Source organism: Miniopterus natalensis, chromosome 1 (assembly GCF_054644295.1).
Source record: "Miniopterus natalensis isolate mMinNat1 chromosome 1, mMinNat1.hap1, whole genome shotgun sequence".
NCBI lineage: Eukaryota > Metazoa > Chordata > Mammalia > Chiroptera > Miniopteridae > Miniopterus > Miniopterus natalensis.
Window position 1 is genome coordinate 163,391,920 of NC_142081.1, and position 17,651 is coordinate 163,409,570.

The following is a 17,651-nucleotide window of genomic DNA, read 5'->3' on the forward strand; positions in this document are numbered from 1 at the left end:
AACATATTGCCACTGTGGATAATGATGTTAAATCATGCCTATAAGCTTAATTTTCCTCAAACCCACCCTGTAACGCATATAACTGATAAAAGTTGGTAATCATTGTATAGTGAAAGATCTTACAAATCACAAACAAAAAAGACAAACATTCCAAGAAGCAAATACGAACAGGAAATTCACGTACATAAAAATGGCCACTAACAAAGGCACTGCTTTTAGGTCCATGTAAACTGAGTCAATAAATTGTCACACAGAGAGTATTTATCAAGCGTAAGAATCTATGGAGGAAGTCCTCGCCTCTGGTGCTGAAGCTCCTCGCAGGGAGGAGGAGCGGGGTCCCCGCAGCGGGTGCGCCTGGGGCTGGTCTCCCACCGCCCGCAGGCGCCAGGGGAGGTCTGGCCCGGGCTGCAGCCGCGCCCCCGCGCCGGGCGCCCCACAGCGGCCCCTGGCGGCCCGCCCGCCCGCTGCTCCCCGCCGGCCGCCGCCCGCAGGCGCCAGGGGAGGTCTGGCCGGGGCTGCAGCCGCGCCCCCGCGCCGGGCGCCCCACAGCGGCCCCTGGCGGCCCGCCCGCCCGCTGCTCCCCGCCGGCCGCCGCCCGCAGGCGCCAGGGGAGGTCTGGCCCGGGCTGCAGCCGCGCCCCCGCGCCGGGCGCCCCACAGCGGCCCCTGGCGGCCCGCCCGCCCGCTGCTCCCCGCCGCCCGCAGTCCGTGCGGCGCCTCGGCCGCCGACTGCCACCTGCTGGCGCAGCGAATCGGCCGGGTCAGCGCGGGCGGCGAGCCCGGGGTCTTCGGGCCCCCTGGCTGCTGCCGCTCGGGTCCACCCGCACTGCGTCGCCTGCGCTCCTGCGCGCTGACAGCCACAGCGCCAGACCCGGGGCGCTGCGGCTCCCGCGACGGCCCGCTGCTCCCCGCGGGGTGCCTCGGCGCTGGGCTGCCCGCCGGCCTCTCCCGGGGGCCGCGCCAGGAGCCCTGAGGGCCAGAACGGGACCCCCTCTCCGACGCCGCCTTGCCGCCGCCCCGCCGCGCAGGGGCCGCGCGCGCCCCTAGCTGGGCCCCGGGCTGCTGGCGGGCCCGGAGCTTGGAGATGGCTGCAGGGCAGGGCCTCTTGTACAGTGGCCGCCTGTTACCCTGGGCTGTCTTCGGGGGGCATTTCTGCCGCGAGCGGCTGGGGAGCCGGTGGGGCGCTGCCCGCCGGGCCGACCTGCAGAAGTGCACCGAAAGCCTTGGGTGGCCCCTCAGGCACAAAAAGCCCCACTCCCTGCAGTTGCTGGGCCCAGGAGCGCGAGTTTCTGTCACGACTAACCTGCAGTAAGCGATTTCTGGATTCTGGGGCACCCCGCCCCTGGAGGCCTCAGTGCAGCTGGGCGTGTGATGTTTGCCTCATGCCCTACACATCCCTTTGAAACATTTGGAGCCAAGAGCTGGGGAGAGCCCGAAACTCTTGGAACAGGCAATCCCAGAAAGCCCTGCAGATGCTGAGGTCCCTGTGAGCAGGCCCCAGGGTTAGACTCTGACAGTCCATCGTGTAATGGGGGCCTCATGGCCGGGGCTGCCAAGGGCGATGGCCCATTATCAGTGCCTGCTTCTTCAATGGCCCTTCCTTTCTTCATGATCAGTACCGGTGAAGCACAGACCCCTGGGTGAGCCTCTTCTCCTGGGTGGTTTTCTTAAGCAACAGACTCTTCCACAAGACGGTCTACCGAGTGGCTCAACCTCTGCAGAGGAGGTCCCCTCACCGCATCCATTCCCTGCCAAACTGCAGACCTCCATCCGCAGGCCACTGAGTCACCTGCCACCCCTAGGGGATGAATGGGTTTGGAAGGAGGCTTTGCAGCTCTTTCTTTGTTCACCTCCCCCACCAAGAAAGGCAGGACGCATTCTGCCAAGGGCCCTCTGCATATTCCCTTCTCTCTGAGGAACTGGGACCTTTGTCTCTGATGCACTAAGTTACAACCTTCCTGACACCAATATTGTGGATTTTTAACCTGTAAGTCTGAAAGGACCGCAAGTTTTCCTGCAGCTCCTTGCTAGCATTTGCCAGCTCCCGTGCCTGGACTGATGTGAATGCTTTTCTCCCCGTGCCATTTACCTTCTCCCTTCCCCTTCCTGCCATCCGCCACCTTTGGAGGAATGGATTTTGTAATTCTAGCTGTTGTATTTTGTGGACCTGTTATTTTGTTGTTTTCTGTGAAGCACATGCATTGGATGCGTGAGGTAAAGGAGGATCTCAGGTTTTCCTGATCACGCCCCTTGTAGCCATCACTGTCTTGTTTCTTGTAACACAGGTTAGGTTTTGGTCTCTCGTGCTCCATTGAAAGACAAACAAACAAAACAAACAAACAAAAAAAACAGCCTGAAGACATGGGACAGAACAGACCTCACAGCCAGATCTGCTGGGTTTTGAGGAGTGATTTTTCTTCCCCTTGAAGGGAAAAAGCTTTTTTAACTGGCACATTTGAAGCTGCCCAACTTCAGGGACGTACCAGTTTAGATGAGTGCTACTGCAACACGGAATGCTCAGGGAGCCTGAACTTTCAAACTCTGGAGGTCTGAAATTGCCTCTTGGCCGCCATCGAGTCTGCCTGGTGTTTCAAAGGAATATTGGGTGCTGCAAATACGAACTGAAGGGATAAACTCATTAAATCCATGACACCTGTGATCGGTTAGTGTTTTCCTGCCATTTTAGAGACTAAATATGAGGAAAGGGGGAAGATGTCAAAACACTTGTACAATTTTAAAATGTCACAATTAAACATGAGCTAGTTTCCAAAAATAAATAAAACCTTACGTTGTGTGTGTGTTTGTGTGGAATCTAAAACTACGACAACGGAATGAGATGTTTTTGTGTCATGATTGCCTAACTATTAATCTATCTTTTGCTTTTTCCACTTGTGATCCAAATTCTATGACTGCTTTACTTTCAGGTGTAGCAGTTATATTTTAACTTTCTGATCAATTTCTCTTGGACATAAGCATGAACCATGGTAAAAGGGACCAGCCATTTGAAAAGAAACACTGCTCCACCAGGATGCCTACGAAGTGGATTTCCGTTCTGCTGCTGCTACAGCTGAGCTGTCACATTCGCCCTGGGTGGTGTGGAAAGGTGCTGGTGTGGCCCACAGAATATAGCCATTGGATGAATATGAAGACAATCCTGGATGAACTTGTCCACAGAGGTCATGAAGTAACTGTTCTGACATCTTCAGCTTCAATTCTTGTTGTTCCCAATAAGGCATCTGCTATTAAATTTGAGATTTTTCCTACATCTTTAACAAAAGATGATTTCGAATTATTTTTCATGCAGCTAATCAATAAATGGACATATGATCTACCAAAACATAGATTTTGGACACATTTTTCACTAATGCAAGAAATGTTTTGGGAAGGTTCTGAATTTGCTGAAAAGCTCTGCAAAGATGCTGTTTTAAATAGGAAACTTATGACAAAACTACAGGAATCAAGGTTTGATGTCGTTCTTGCAGACGCCGTTGGACCCTGTGGTGAGCTGCTGGCAGAACTACTTAAAATACCTTTGGTGTACAGTCTCCGCTTCTCTCCGGGCTACACAATTGAAAAGTATAGCGGAGGACTTCCATTCCCTCCGTCCTACGTACCTGTTGTCTTGTCAGGATTAAGTGATCAGATGACCTTCATGGAGAGGGTAGAAAATATGATATACGTGCTCTATTTTGACTTCTGGTTCCAAACATATAATCAGAAGAAGTGGGATCAGTTTATCAGAGAAGTACTAGGTAAGCCACATCTTTACTTGAAGTCTTAACTTTCCTAGTCCTTGGAAGGTGAGTTTATATAAATATTAACTGAACGGAATTTGTCTTTTATAAGTTAAATGATTATATAATAACATATAATGATCTTTAAATCTCACAAATCCAGGGTGTCCCAAAAAAATGTATACACACTTTTTTCTGATAGCTCAATTGATGTTTCTTTCCAAATTTAACACATTGGAATTAATAATTATTCAAAGTGTGTATATATATATATATATTTTGGGGGGGATACCCTATATTATAGAAATGCTTAAATTATGAGGTTAGTTTGAACCCTGGGTTCCACTAGTATAGAATACTCCAGGAAGTCAGAGACCCCAAATTGAAGCACTGGGGAGTTCTTTAAGCAATCACATATCCATTCTTCTTTATTTGCTTGTTAATAATAGGCTTTATTTTATGGAAGAGTTTTAGGGCCACAGCAATATTAAGTAGAGATTTCCCACATATGCCCTGACTCCTCTATTGTCAACATCCCCCATTAGAGAAGGACATTTGTTTCAACTGATGAAAATATACTGACATATCATTATTATCTAAAGTCCAAAGTTTATATTAGGGCTCACTCTTGGCGTTGTATATTCTGTGACTTTGAACAAATTTATAATATCATGTATCCACCATTATAGCATTGTACAGAGTAGTTTAACTGCCCTAAAAATCCTCTGTGCTCTGCCCATTTGTCTTACACATCAATTTTACTATAATTGTTTCATCTTTAATAAAGGTATTGGAAATTTCACTAAACATCTTCATCAAAGCACAAATGTAGATTGCGGAGTTACATATTTCTAACACAATGTCTACGGATCATTGGGGAAATTGTTTCCACTTGTTTCTCCTCATTTTTCTTATTTAAAAATTAAACTGTTTTGCCATATTACCTGAAGAATTCTTTGACAATGGAGAAATAGAATGGCTCTGTCTCAGATTAGGGAACCTACAATTTGAAGTTCCTAATAATTACATTTCTTCACTAAGTGTTTATAAATCATCTGTTTTAAAGGCCTAAAATCTTGTTGAAGGGTGGATAATTTGTTTTATGTCTATATTTTTTGAAACCTATATTTCTCCATTAAAGACAAAATGAGCCAAAATTAAGGGTGAGCACATTTATTTCCATACTTTGTGAAAATTTTCCAGCTGCTTTTTGCAAATATTTTTATTTAATACACAAATATTATTAAGCTCCTAACATGAACCAAATGCAATAGTAGCCATACTCTCAAAAACCTCACAGTTTACTTGTAAAATCTAGAAACAAGGAAGTAGCTTGCTAAATTGTAGAATCTAGACTGAGTATTCTAGGGAAAGGCATTTCTGTGTGTATAGAGGGGTTAATTGACTGAGGAGTTGAAACCTCTGTTTACATTTGCATTAGTTAATTTAGAAGCTTTACAGAGTAAACAAATGAATGTTTCATTCTTTACTGCTTAGATAAGTAATTGTTTATGATTCTGAATGTACTGATGTAACATCAGATATGGGAATCTGATGTGACAGAGAGAAAAGTCTATATTATATATATACACATATATAATGTACATGTGTGTGTTTGCGTATACATATACGTATATGTATATGTATATATTTTCAAGCCAATCACTTTTATACATCTTTGGCTATATTACTACAAGCTCCTTTCAGAAAATCACCCGGTATATTCACATTACACTACTCTCATTTTCTCTGCCTTTGTTTTTGCTTTTTCCCTTCAGGAAGACCCACCACATTATTTGAGTTAATGAGTAAAGCTGAAATGTGGCTCATTCGAACCTATTGGGATTTTGAGTTTCCCCACCCACTCTTGCCACATTTTGAATTTGTTGGAGGCCTCCACTGCAAACCTGCTAAGCCTCTGCCTAAGGTGAACCTATTCATGTTTGTTTTACTTTGTTTACTTTGCACTTCCAGTAGAAATGATTCTGTGTTCTTCATTTGGGAATATCCAATCACACTATGAGAGATATGGGAATCTGGGTAAAGTGACCTGCCAATTATACTCATATTTCTATACTGTTTCAAGAATCTGAATGATATTATCATTACAGAATAAAGAATTATACTTGGGAGACTTTGGAAATAGGGTCAGTTAAATTATGGTCTTCATTATTCAACACATAAGGAAGTGTGAATCGCTCATTCAAAGAATATTCTTAAAATGACCAGCATAGTCCAGAGATAAGTGCTGAATATACAGAGAAAGAGACATAGAAGCATGGAGCAGACTGAGGGATCTCAGAGGGAAGGTGGGGAGGGGGAGGAGGTGGGGAGAGATTAATCAGAGAACTCATATGTTTATAAGCATAACCCATGGACACAGACATTGGAATGGGGAAAGCCTGGGGGTGGGGATGGATGTGGGGTGGAGGGGATCAGTGGGGATAAAAAGGGGACACCTATAATATTTTCAACAGAAAAGATTTTAAAAAAATTAAGTATGGGGGGAGATTATTTTCATGTGAGTCAGCTATAGGAATATTCTGGAGTGCAAAATTCTCACAAATTGTTAATAGAAAACATAAGATAAAAAGAATTTTTATGCAAAAGAAAGAAAGAAAAAAGAAAGAAAGAAAGAAAGAAAGAAAGAAAGAAAGAAAGAAAGAAAGAAAGAAAGAAAGAAAGAAAGAAAGAAAGAAAGAAAGAAAGAAAGAAAGAAAGAAAGAAAGAAAGAAAGAAGAAAGAAAGAAAGAAGAAGAAAGAAAGAAAGAAAGAAAGAAAGAAAGAAAGAAAGAAAGAAAGAAAGAAAGAAAGGGAAAGAGAAGAGAGAGAGAGAGAAGAGAAAGAAAGGGAGAAAGAAGAAAGAAAGAAAGAAAGAAAGAAAGAAAGAAAGAAAGAAAGAAAGAAAGAAAGAAAGAAAGAAAGAAAGAAAGAAAGAAAGAAAGAGAGAGAGAGAGAGAGAGAGAGAGAGAAAGAGAGAGAGAGAGAGAGAGAGAGAGAGAGAGAGAGAGAGAGAGAGAGAGAGAGAGAGAAAGAAAGAAAGAAAGAAAGAAAGAAAGAAAGAAAGAAAGAAAGAAAGAAAGAAAGAAAGAGAAAGAAAGAAAGAAAGAAAGAAAGAAAGAAAGAAAGAAAGAAAGAAAGAAAGAAAGAAGAAAGAAAGAAAGAAAGAAAGAAAGAAAGAAAGAAAGAAAGAAAGAAAGAAAGAAAGAAAGAAAGAAGAAAGAAGAGAAGAAAGAAAGAAAGAAAGAAAGAAAGAAAGAAAGAAAGAAAGAAAGAAAGAAAGAAAGAAAGAAAAAAGAGAAAAGAAAAAAGAAAAGAAAAAAAAGAAAAGAAAAGAAAAGAAAAGAAAAGAAAAGAAAAGAAAAGGAAGGAAGAAAGGAGTAGACACAATTCCTACCCATAGAAACCTGGCATTCTACTTGGAAAGGCAGAATATAAGTAATAAAAATTGTGTGAAGGGTATTATAATAAGGTAAGACCAAAATGCTAGAGAACACCCAGCTGGGATTATAGAAAATATTTCGTATCGTTGATAATTATGTGGGACCTGGAAGATGTGCAGTGAAAGCAGGAAGGAATGGGAAAGAGGAAGACACTAAAGGTAAAGCAGGAAAAACAATGACAATTCCCCAGAAGTCCAATCAGGAAGAGGCTGAATAAAGAGGCAGATGACGCTGGAGAAGTGAGTTAGAGATAAGTAATTACAAGGACTTTGAAGCAGCTAATGAAAACATTTGGAAGCCAATGAAAAGGAAAAAAGGAAGAGATATGATCAGACTTCCTTTCTTAAAAAGCCCTCAAGATACAGTCACTGGATTGAATTGTACTCGGACTAGAGTGGAAAGGCAAAGAGGGGGTTGTTGCAAGAGTTCAGGCAAATAATGGAAATCTAGACATTAAAGATGTGACGACACCTACTCTTATGATATCAACTTCATATATCTATTAGGAAGAAAAAAAATTAACATGCATATGAAATACTTAAAATATCTCTGGCACATAGTGACACAGAGTAATATTAAATATTGTTACTATTGTTGTTTTTGTTACTGTTAAGAATATTATTGGCCTGGCTGGGTAGCTCAGTTGGTTAGAGCATCCTCTGGATATGCCAAGGTTGTGGATTCAATCCTAGTCAGGGCACATGCAGGAAGCAGCCAATGAGTGTATGAATAAGTAGAACAACAAATCTCTCCTTTCTCTCTCTCTCAAATCAATAAATTAAAAAAGAATATTTTTCATAACCTAATATATGTCAGCCTATAATTCCTCATTTAATAGATCAAGATTATATTTTCTATCAGAGTCACAGAGAACACATCCTGTGAAGTACTTAAAAGTAAACGTATACATAATTTGGTAATCAATTGAGCAAGTTGAAATACTACACTACACTAATAACTCCTTATAATAATTTTCTCTCTTTACTTGTTTGTAGCAATCCTTTCAATAGTGTTCACTGTGCTGTTGCTCTTTTGTGATGGTTAAATTCTTCCCTCACAGGAAATGGAAGAGTTTGCCCAGAGCTCTGGAGAAAATGGTATTGTCCTGTTTACTCTGGGGTCAATGGTCACTAACATGACGGAAGAAAGTGCGAATATGATTGCATCAGCCCTTGCCCAGATTCCTCAAAAGGTTAGATAAACTACCTTAGAGTAGAAAACTAATGAGTGTGTTAAACTCTGTAAAGCGTCTCGGATTACAGAAATTGCTACATGAAAGGTAAACTATCATGATAGCTCCAATTTATCTCAGATATCAATTTGAAAAACACAATACCCATGGCAGGTGCTAAAGCAGTACAGAGAGTATTTCTGATGGACAATAACTTTGGCATTAACACTGTGATCACAAAGAAGCATATTTAAGAGGCATAGTGTGAAGTCTGGTGTTATAATAGTATCGTAGGCAGGTAAAGATACCACCAAATTCTATCTAGTCATTTGCTCCATTTTCTTGCAGGATTCCTAGGGTTCTGTAAACACTACAGAAGTTCTCAGAATGGAGTTAAATTTTAACAGTGACATTAAACGGGGAATGACAACAGCCTGAAAGGCATGACACAGTTCAGGCTTGACAGGTAATCCAGGCCTCTCTCTCTCAGTCTTCCTGAACTTGGGGTTAGGCCTATTCAGTGTTTCAAGGCGATATTCAGAGAAACGATGCCCAGGGCTCACCAAGCTGCACCCAGGGACCCAAGCCAGCCACAGTCATTTAGGGAAAGAGAAAAAGCAGCCTGTAAAAAAGACAGAGAAAACCTCCCTGGTGGCTGGGATCTGCTAAATTCTGAAGCAGGAAGACATAAAAGAAAGGCTGCAGGTGGGCCCAGCCCACAAGGTGACCCAGTGTTTATAAATGGGCCCCAAAGCAACCCTCAGAAAAATTACTTCTCATGATTGAGGGAGAGGGAGGGAATATAAAAGAGTCCACCAGAAGCCAGCCTAGCACAGACAGTTCCAGACGCCCTCCCCACACCACACACTTCTCCATAAAGTAAGAGAAGAATCGATTATTCTAATACAGAGAATACCCTTGAAGTCCCTGGGCATTTCTGAACCACTTTCAGTTTCCTAACTAATGTAGCTCTCTCCTTATCACGCACGCTAATTGGCTGAGAACTGAAGTAATGTTAACACTCACACAGCAAACAGATGTATAATCCAGCTTAGTAGTGGACTTAGAAATTGCTTGACCATTTATAAATAATTAACCACATTAATCAGTGTTGTCAGTACACTGCGGCACATTCTGAAGTGCTAAGAGTCAATCGAATAAAATGCACCACCATCATCATATTTGATCTTTTCAACAGACAGACTATTATTTATGAAGTGCCAATGGGCTTTTCATTTCTACATTTTAAGAAAATTTTCAATCCCGGCAAGGGTGATAATACTGGATTTATACAAAAATTACCACTTGGAAGTGGTGATTAACAAGTAGCTAAACATACTCATTAAACAGAAATTATTTATTTTTAATAATAAACTGTTAAATGGCATTTAAATTAAGTGATTTAATTCTCACAAAGAGCTGATTGCATTGACTTTGTAAATCATATGATGTAAGACTGCAATAAAGTAACTTATGAAAGTAGTGAATATAAGTAAAGCACTTCTCCATCATTCAAAAAGAAATAAACAGGTTAACATTAAATCTGGAAGATGAGAGCAGGTATAATAAATAGTTAAAATCAATGTGTAGATTATTAGTAATTTGCTGGGTTTTACACTACAATTATATGACTCCCTAAAAACTTTATCTGCAAGAATTGGTCATGGATCATCGCATTTGTCGAACTCCTAAGTGTGAAATGTCACGGTTGCGCGCATTCGTGACTGAATATAAAAATAAGTGCAGGTCGCACGAGTGAGTGGTCCTGTTGCATCAGCGTGTCATTGGGCCTCATTATCTGACGTGTCTGGCCCTCATTTCCTATCTGTAACAGGCAAGGCTTTACCCAGATGCCCCTGAATCTGTTTAGAATTCTAACATGATATAACTGTAGTTTGACTCAAGAAATATGTTACTTTCTTTACCCTAACAGGTTATATGGAGATACGATGGCAAAAAGCCAGACACCTTAGGGCCAAATACTCGGCTCTATAAGTGGATCCCCCAGAATGACCTTCTTGGTAAGATTCTGGAAAACACTGAAATCGGTCAGTTCAGCCAGAATGATAAACAGGTCACTAGGAAGGACATTTATTGAACATTTCTTACTGAAAACCTCAAAAATAAAAATCAAAAATGTCCCAGTATTTATGTCCCGGTCCCAGGGGAAAAGGGTCAGCTGTAACCGTTGGCATCTTATTTCACAGTCACGTTCCTTAGGGCCACAGACCACATGCCTTTGTTTCCTGTGTAACCACCCCTCGCAGAGCACATCTCTACACTTTCCCGATTATCTCCGTCTCCTATTCTCTCCTTACACCTATCCTTTAACCCACTGCCCCTGAAAAAGATCAGCTCCTCTTGTATTACCAGTGACTCTCCATTTTCCACTGGGAAAAAGCTCAGAATCTCCTTCGGAAGTAATAAGATATTTCATTATAAAGTGCAGCCTTTCCTCCCTCTGATTCCTGTGCCACTGCCATCCCCTTGCCTTCTGCCTTGACTTCTACATATCACACTCAGTGACTTCACTACTTTATTAAGAGAGTATATTCTAACATGCCACACCACTTTTCTGTTTTACATACTTTGTTTTTTTAATCCAGAATATTTTCTTTCAGTCTGTCCACTGGCAATTTCTATTCATTTTTGAGTCACAAGAAACACTTTGATCTATGAAAGCCTTCGCTGTCTCTCCAGCAGACTTAGGTGCCTCTTCCTATGAGTTCAGAAAGACATTTTAATTCAGTCTGAAGTGCAGACCAATTTGTTACTAAATACGTTGTCTCTGTCAGTGCCTTTATTGCCCAACTCTCATTTTATTCCAAGACTTACAGTTCATAATTTGCTGACATTCACCCAATCCTAGGTCATCCAAAAACCAAAGCCTTTATAACTCATGGTGGAACCAATGGCATCTATGAGGCGATCTACCATGGGATCCCTATGGTGGGCATCCCTATGTTTGCTGATCAACCTGATAACATTGCTCGCATGCAGACCAAGGGAGCGGCTGTCAGATTGGACGTGAACACTATTTCAAGTACAGGTCTGCTCAATGCATTGAAGACAGTCATCAATGACCCTTCGTAAGTATCACATATTTTTACTTATAGATAGGTGTTTTGCCAGTGATGCATATGAGTTTTATTTTACATTTAATAGGCTAATTTTGACTTTATTAACATGATTTAACTCATCTTCAATCTACTTTTATTTTTAATCGGACATCTACTTCAGTTACATTTTAACACCATTGATTTAATAAGTAACCAAATAATGCAAAACTTTTGTAGGAAATTACAAATAGGACACATTTTAAAAATATGATAAAACCACAGACAGAAAGAATGATAAACTAGAAGAAATTGCATAAATTATATCAACTCACTATGTAAAATTTCTGAATTTATAAATCTCTTTTTGCCCCAAAACTTATCTTATTGTCATTATTTTAACAGATTTTATAATAAAATATAATTTATATATCATAAAATTTACCTGTTTAAAGTATAAAATTCAAATATATACAATTTGTTTACAGAGCTATAAAACCACCACAATAGTATAAATTTAGGACATATTTATCACACCAAAATGGAAATGTCATATGCCTTAGAAGTCACTTCTCACTCCCATCACTTGCCCACCCCCCGCTCAAGCAGCAATTAATCAACTTTCTGTCTCTAGAGATTAGCCCTTCTGGATATTTCATACAAGTGGAATCATATAATATCTGGTCTTTTCCAACTGGCTTCTCTCTTGTAGCTTTGTGCTGCTGAATAATATTTTATTGTATGAATATAACTTGTTTTATTTATCCATCTATCGGTTCAGGGGCATTTTGGTTGCTTCCACATTTTGCTATTATGAACACATATTTTTGTGTGAACATCTGTTTTATTCATTTTTGGGTAGATAACTACAAGTGGATTTGGGGTCATGTGATAATTTTATGACAGACTGCCAAAATGACGTCTAAAGGGATAGCCCCATTTTATATTCCTATCAGTTGTGTGTGAGGGTTCCAAGTCTCTACATAATTGTGAATGCTTGCTGTCATCAGTCTTTTTTTTTAACTTTTATTGTGCTTATTGGCCATTTATCTATCTTACTGTGAGAAATGTCTATTTCAATACTTCTCCAATGTTTAATTGGGTTATTTGTCTTTACATTATTGAGTTATAAGAACTCTTTATATACTATAGATACAAATACCTTATCAGAGATTTGATTTTTAAATATTTTTCCCATTCTAGGTGGTTAATTTTTCATCCTCTTATTGGTATCATTAAGCAGAAAACGTTTTAATTTTGATAAAATAAATCTTTATTGATTAAATTTGCGATACTACAAATAAAATAACATTGTGAAATGTGTAGTGCCTAGCATGCTGACCATCATTTGAGCATCTATTACTATTATCAGGATTATTATATTAAAAGGGAAACACCTAAGGGATACTTCAAAATGTATTATCAAGAAGAAAACAGTAGTACAGTTGAATTGGAAGTACTTTTAAAAGAGGAAAGAATGAATAAGAAAAGAAACAAAAAGCAATTTGGACAAATAGAAAAGAAAGGTAGGGTAAGTCAATAGATTCAAATGTAAATATGTCAGTACCTATAGTAAATTGAAACAGACTAAATCATTAAAATACAAAGATCGTCAGACTAGATTTCAAAAACTAATTGTATATACTATTTAAAACACAAGCTTACGTGTTGTTTTTCGCTCCACCTGAGGTCACCAGTCTTCCAACATCACCTTGTGTCCCTGCCTCTGCTCCTACAACTCCAGCACCAACACCAAACCTTAAGACAGTAGCAATTTCATCTCTTCCAATGCAGACAACAGGCACCCAGTCTATTACACCACAGGAAACAAATATGGCCAGCTCGTCATTGAACTCTTGACCAACAGAAGGGAATAGCACTATAAAGCATTCAGATGGTGGTTGGCAATACAATGAGCCTCACGTGTCTGGAACAAAATTCATGGATGATCGCCAGTGGGGCACTCTACCTTAGAAGCTCCTTTACTGCCCTGACACAGCTTCTTACTTTGGCTGCCATAATTCCCCAAAATAGAAGCAGCCTGAGGGTGTTGCAGGAAAAACTGTTCCAGGAGAGGAACAATGGGAACAGAAAGTGCAAAGGTGCTGACCTGAGAACACATTTGCAGCTTTGATGAATAGATCACTGTGACAACAATAGTGTGCACAGGACAAAATGGTAGAAGAGGTGGCCAGCCTATAGGGCCAAGAATAGATTTGGATTTTATTCTAAGTGTGATGAGAAGCCAGATAGGAATTTTGAGCAGGTGAGTGTCATACTCTGATGGGTTTCAAAAAAATTATTTTGGCTACAGGGTTAAAAATAGAGCTATGAAGAGAAGTACAGAGACTTGTGAGGAAGCATTTCTCCTGTCATGACACAGTTCCTCTTTAAAAACTTCCAGAGCACTATCCTAAATATGCATTACCACCATCCAACATATAGCATATAGAATGGCTCCTATCACTTCCTCTGCTAAATAAATTAAGTAAATAAAAATAAATAAATAACTTTCCCACTTTATCTTTCATCTTTACTGTTTAAAATATTTTTCAATCAGAAATTTTTAATTTAGAAGTCAAACTTTGAGACCCACATAAAAATATACTGCTACTTCTGTAATTCTAAGGTATGTATTTTAAATCATTTGTTTGACAAAAACTCTCTATGGGTTTGAATTGGTTAGGCAAATTAATTTACTTTCAGTGTTGACATCTTTTGTGTTTCTCCTTTAGATATAAAGAGAATGCAATGAGGTTATCAAGAATTCATCATGACCAGCCCATGAAACCTCTAGATCGAGCAGTCTTCTGGATCGAGTTTGTCATGCGCCACAAAGGAGCCAAACACCTGCGGCCAGCCTCCCATGACCTCACCTGGTTCCAGTACCACTCTTTGGATGTGATTGGGTTCCTGCTGGCCTGTGTGGCAACTGCCATATTTGTCATCACAAAATGTGTTCTGTCTTGTTGCCAGAAGTTTGCTAACCCAGGAAAGAAGGGGAAAAGGGAGTAGTTGTTTCTGAGGCCTGAAGCTGATATGCCCCATAGATGGGACTCCTCCACTTTATTCTAGCACAATGAAGTTGTGATTTAAGGATCCCCTCTTCCTGTGACAAAATGACTTTTCACAATTTAGCTTCTCAGATCAAAATTTGTTGTCAAGTGATTTAGATCAAAATTTATTTCCAAGTGATTTACCACCTGTTTGAACTAGAAATAGTTCATTCCAAAGAGAAAAATCTTGGAAATAATAAAAAAATAACAACGTAAATGGGCTTATATTGAACTTTATTCCTCTAATTCACAAGCAATACCAACAAAATTATTGATTCTAACAGTTTCACATATTGTGCATGTACACAAAAACATTAAGAAGTCTACTCATAGCATCCATGTCTTGCAGACACTCAGAATATTTTAACTACATTTTGGTGCAGAATTTTTTAGGTAAGGAAACTCAATCATTGGAATTCTGTGACAAGATTCACCCTTTCGTTTCATTTTGGGAGACTAGTAATGCTCCCTGGCTTTTCCTGTGCATCCAGCATCAGGATCACTTCTTACCTAAAGACATGGCGAGTCATTTGCCTTCATTCAGTTTAACTCACTTTTCAGTGGAATGTTTGTTGGATTAGAAATATAACAACTGCTATCTGCTTCCTATTATAAAATTGAGCTATTTATGAAAACCTTTATTTCACAAACTAAATTATCTCTTCCTCATGGCCTTTATTTACCCAATTGCTTTCACTCTCATATTCAGCCTTTAACAATGGATATAAAGTCTCCATTGTGGATTAAGATAGTATAGAACCTACACTCCTAAAAGGATTTATTGAATTTTCATTTTCTGTGTGTGTGTGTGTGTGTGTGTGTGTATTTCAGAATAAGATGCAGCATCACTTATCTACTGACAGAGATGGTGTGAAATTAAATGTATTTGTTGAACATAATTTGATATAATGACAATTATTCCACATGACCATACTAGATCAGCATGTCCATCTCATTCTTTTGTCTCTTTCCTCAAGACACCCTTGCCCCATTCCTCCCATAGCTCTTCTATCTAAATATTCAATTCTTTGTCATGACAAAAAAAATTTATCATTTTTATTAAACCTAGGCACACTCTGACTAGCATATCAGTAACAATGAGAAGAATACAAAAACTATGTAAGTTTTATGGAAAATTGGTTAAAACAAAACAAAGGAATCTAAAGCTCCCCCCCCCAAAACCTACATATCAGGACAACACTTTATGAACAAATTGGTCTAAGATAGGAAAATCAATTAGTAATCTTTATTAGTCAAGAAGACCATCAACAAAATCTTGCAACATTCTCCAAACTAAGGCATAAAATTTATTTTGAAAACAAATTAAAGCTTTGATGATGGGGAAAATACAGAAAAAAACTTACCATAGAATTCTCCATGCAACTCCTCTAGATAACTGACACATTTTAAAAGACAAATGGAACTAACATAGGGCTGTAGTAAATAATATTATTAAATCATGCATTGAGATTTAAATAATTTACCCTAATAGGTAACAGAAAAAGTTTGGGTATTCATTGTATAGTGAGAACTACCATAAATCTCTAACAAAAAAAATCAAACAGTCCAAACTGCATCTGTGAAAACAGATGATGAATATGAGTAGGAAATTCACAAAAGTAAAATGGTCAATAATACATACAAGACGACAAAAGCCACTGATGTTTCAGAAAACAAAAATTACGTCATGAAATTATTTTCCTACAGATAATTTTCCAAACAACTAATCTGGTTAAACTATTTTTGAGGAAGTATAATGTGTAAAGACCCTATGCCTCAACTTCCCCACCAGTGAAGCAGATAAACTAATGGTATTAACTACCTCTTAGGTATATAACTCAACAGAGATTTTTTTCCAAACATCATAAAAAAAGCACAATGAGAAGTGATAAGAGCTATTGTAAATAGTATTAAAAACTGTTTCCCATGACCATACATATTTGAGTAATAATATTAACATTATCCACCCTATGTAAGAAACAAAGAATGCCATAATGTTTTGGGATCAAATAATTTATATAATAACCATTTATTTATTCTGGGGCACATAAGCTTCAGTACCATGTAAATCTCAACCTCACTTCTCAAAAAAACAAAACATTAATTCAAAGAATCAGTAAATGTTCACGTGATTAAATGTCAAGTGGTTCTTTAAATTTAAATCCAATCAAGATTTCAAACTCTTAGAAGACATGGCTTTTTTAATTTAATTTTATTTTATTATTTTTTTTGAGAGCAGGGCTTAATTTATGACATTTTCCCCAACATAAAAAATGATTCAATTTATCTGGTAAAACAATCTTATTATGACCCTGACCAGGTGGCTCAGTTGATTGGATAGTTGTCCCATACACCACGAGGTTGCAGTTCCATCCCTGGTCAGGGCTCATACTAGAGGCGATTGATTGTTGTTTCTCTCTCACATTGATGTTTCTTTCTATCTCTCTCCCCATTCCTCTCTCTCTCTAAAAATCAATGAGGGGAGGAGCATATCCTCAGGTGAGGATTTTAAAAAGTCTTATTATAGATTAGCCACCATCTCTCATCTTTTGTCACCCCTCAACTCCCCCAACTGGGGAAGCCACCATTTATTTACCAGTATTATGGTTACTATTTGAAGCATCTACATTTATTTCAGATGACAATTTAGAGAAGCGGGAAAAAATCATGTAATTTCAGGTACTGTGAACTTAAATGTCATCTTCAACAGCAACGAATATAAAGTAACTGCTTCCCTTTTTGAACTTAGTGTTGCTCTTTTTCTTCTTCATTTTTAAATTTCAAAAGAGGTCACAGTTCTATAAAATTTGGCCAAGTGTAGGGCATTAAAAAGTTCTTATTAGAAAGTGTCAACAATCTCAGTTTTCTACCAGATGGGTAGGAGACTTAATTTAATCAGGCCTTTTGCAGCTTGGAAGAGAGGAATAGATGAAATGAGTAGGTTTCCATTCTGTGCAGTTACTCTGCTCTTTTATTGTCAATGTTGTTACACTGGGTTTAGTCTCTCTGTGGGGCCAAAGACCTCTGGCCTCACATTTTATTAAAACTGGATTCAGTGTAGCATGAAGGAGCATTAGATCTGAGGTGGCAGTAAGGTGGCAACTCATGGAAAGAAGAGGCTTTTCCCCCTTTTGTGAAGGTCATGGACATGCCAAGGGCGAGGGAATGTAGAAATATCCCAATCCCCTTAGG

At 39.3% G+C, this 17,651-nt stretch overlaps 1 protein-coding gene across 2 annotated transcripts; it reads left to right on the forward strand.

Moving 5' to 3' along the window:
* Positions 1 to 3,012: 3,012 nt before the first annotated feature.
* Positions 3,013 to 14,418, forward strand: LOC148094485 (UDP-glucuronosyltransferase 2B31-like). 2 transcript variants are annotated; one of them, XM_087816668.1, is made up of 6 exons: positions 3,013 to 3,751; positions 5,512 to 5,660; positions 8,237 to 8,368; positions 10,281 to 10,368; positions 11,217 to 11,436; positions 14,139 to 14,418. In XM_087816668.1, the coding sequence occupies exons 1-6, from the start codon at positions 3,028 to 3,030 to the stop codon at positions 14,416 to 14,418; spliced, it is 1,593 nt and encodes a 530-aa protein (XP_087672794.1). In that variant the 5' UTR covers positions 3,013 to 3,027. The 2 variants fall into 2 exon arrangements, with proteins under 2 accessions (XP_087672794.1, XP_087672797.1); XM_087816671.1 differs by having other exon boundaries at positions 3,028 to 3,499.
* The last annotated feature ends 3,233 nt before the right edge of the window (positions 14,419 to 17,651 follow it).

Bases quoted from the DNA above. Each gene is read 5' to 3' on its own strand.
- LOC148094485 (XM_087816668.1), top strand. From the start codon at position 3,028: ATGCCTACGAAGTGGATTTCCGTTCTGCTGCTGCTACAGCTGAGCTGT. The intron at 5,661-8,236 runs GTGAACCTATTC...CTTCCCTCACAG, and splicing joins CTGCTAAGCCTCTGCCTAAG to GAAATGGAAGAGTTTGCCCA. The intron at 10,369-11,216 runs GTAAGATTCTGG...ACCCAATCCTAG, and splicing joins CCCCCAGAATGACCTTCTTG to GTCATCCAAAAACCAAAGCC.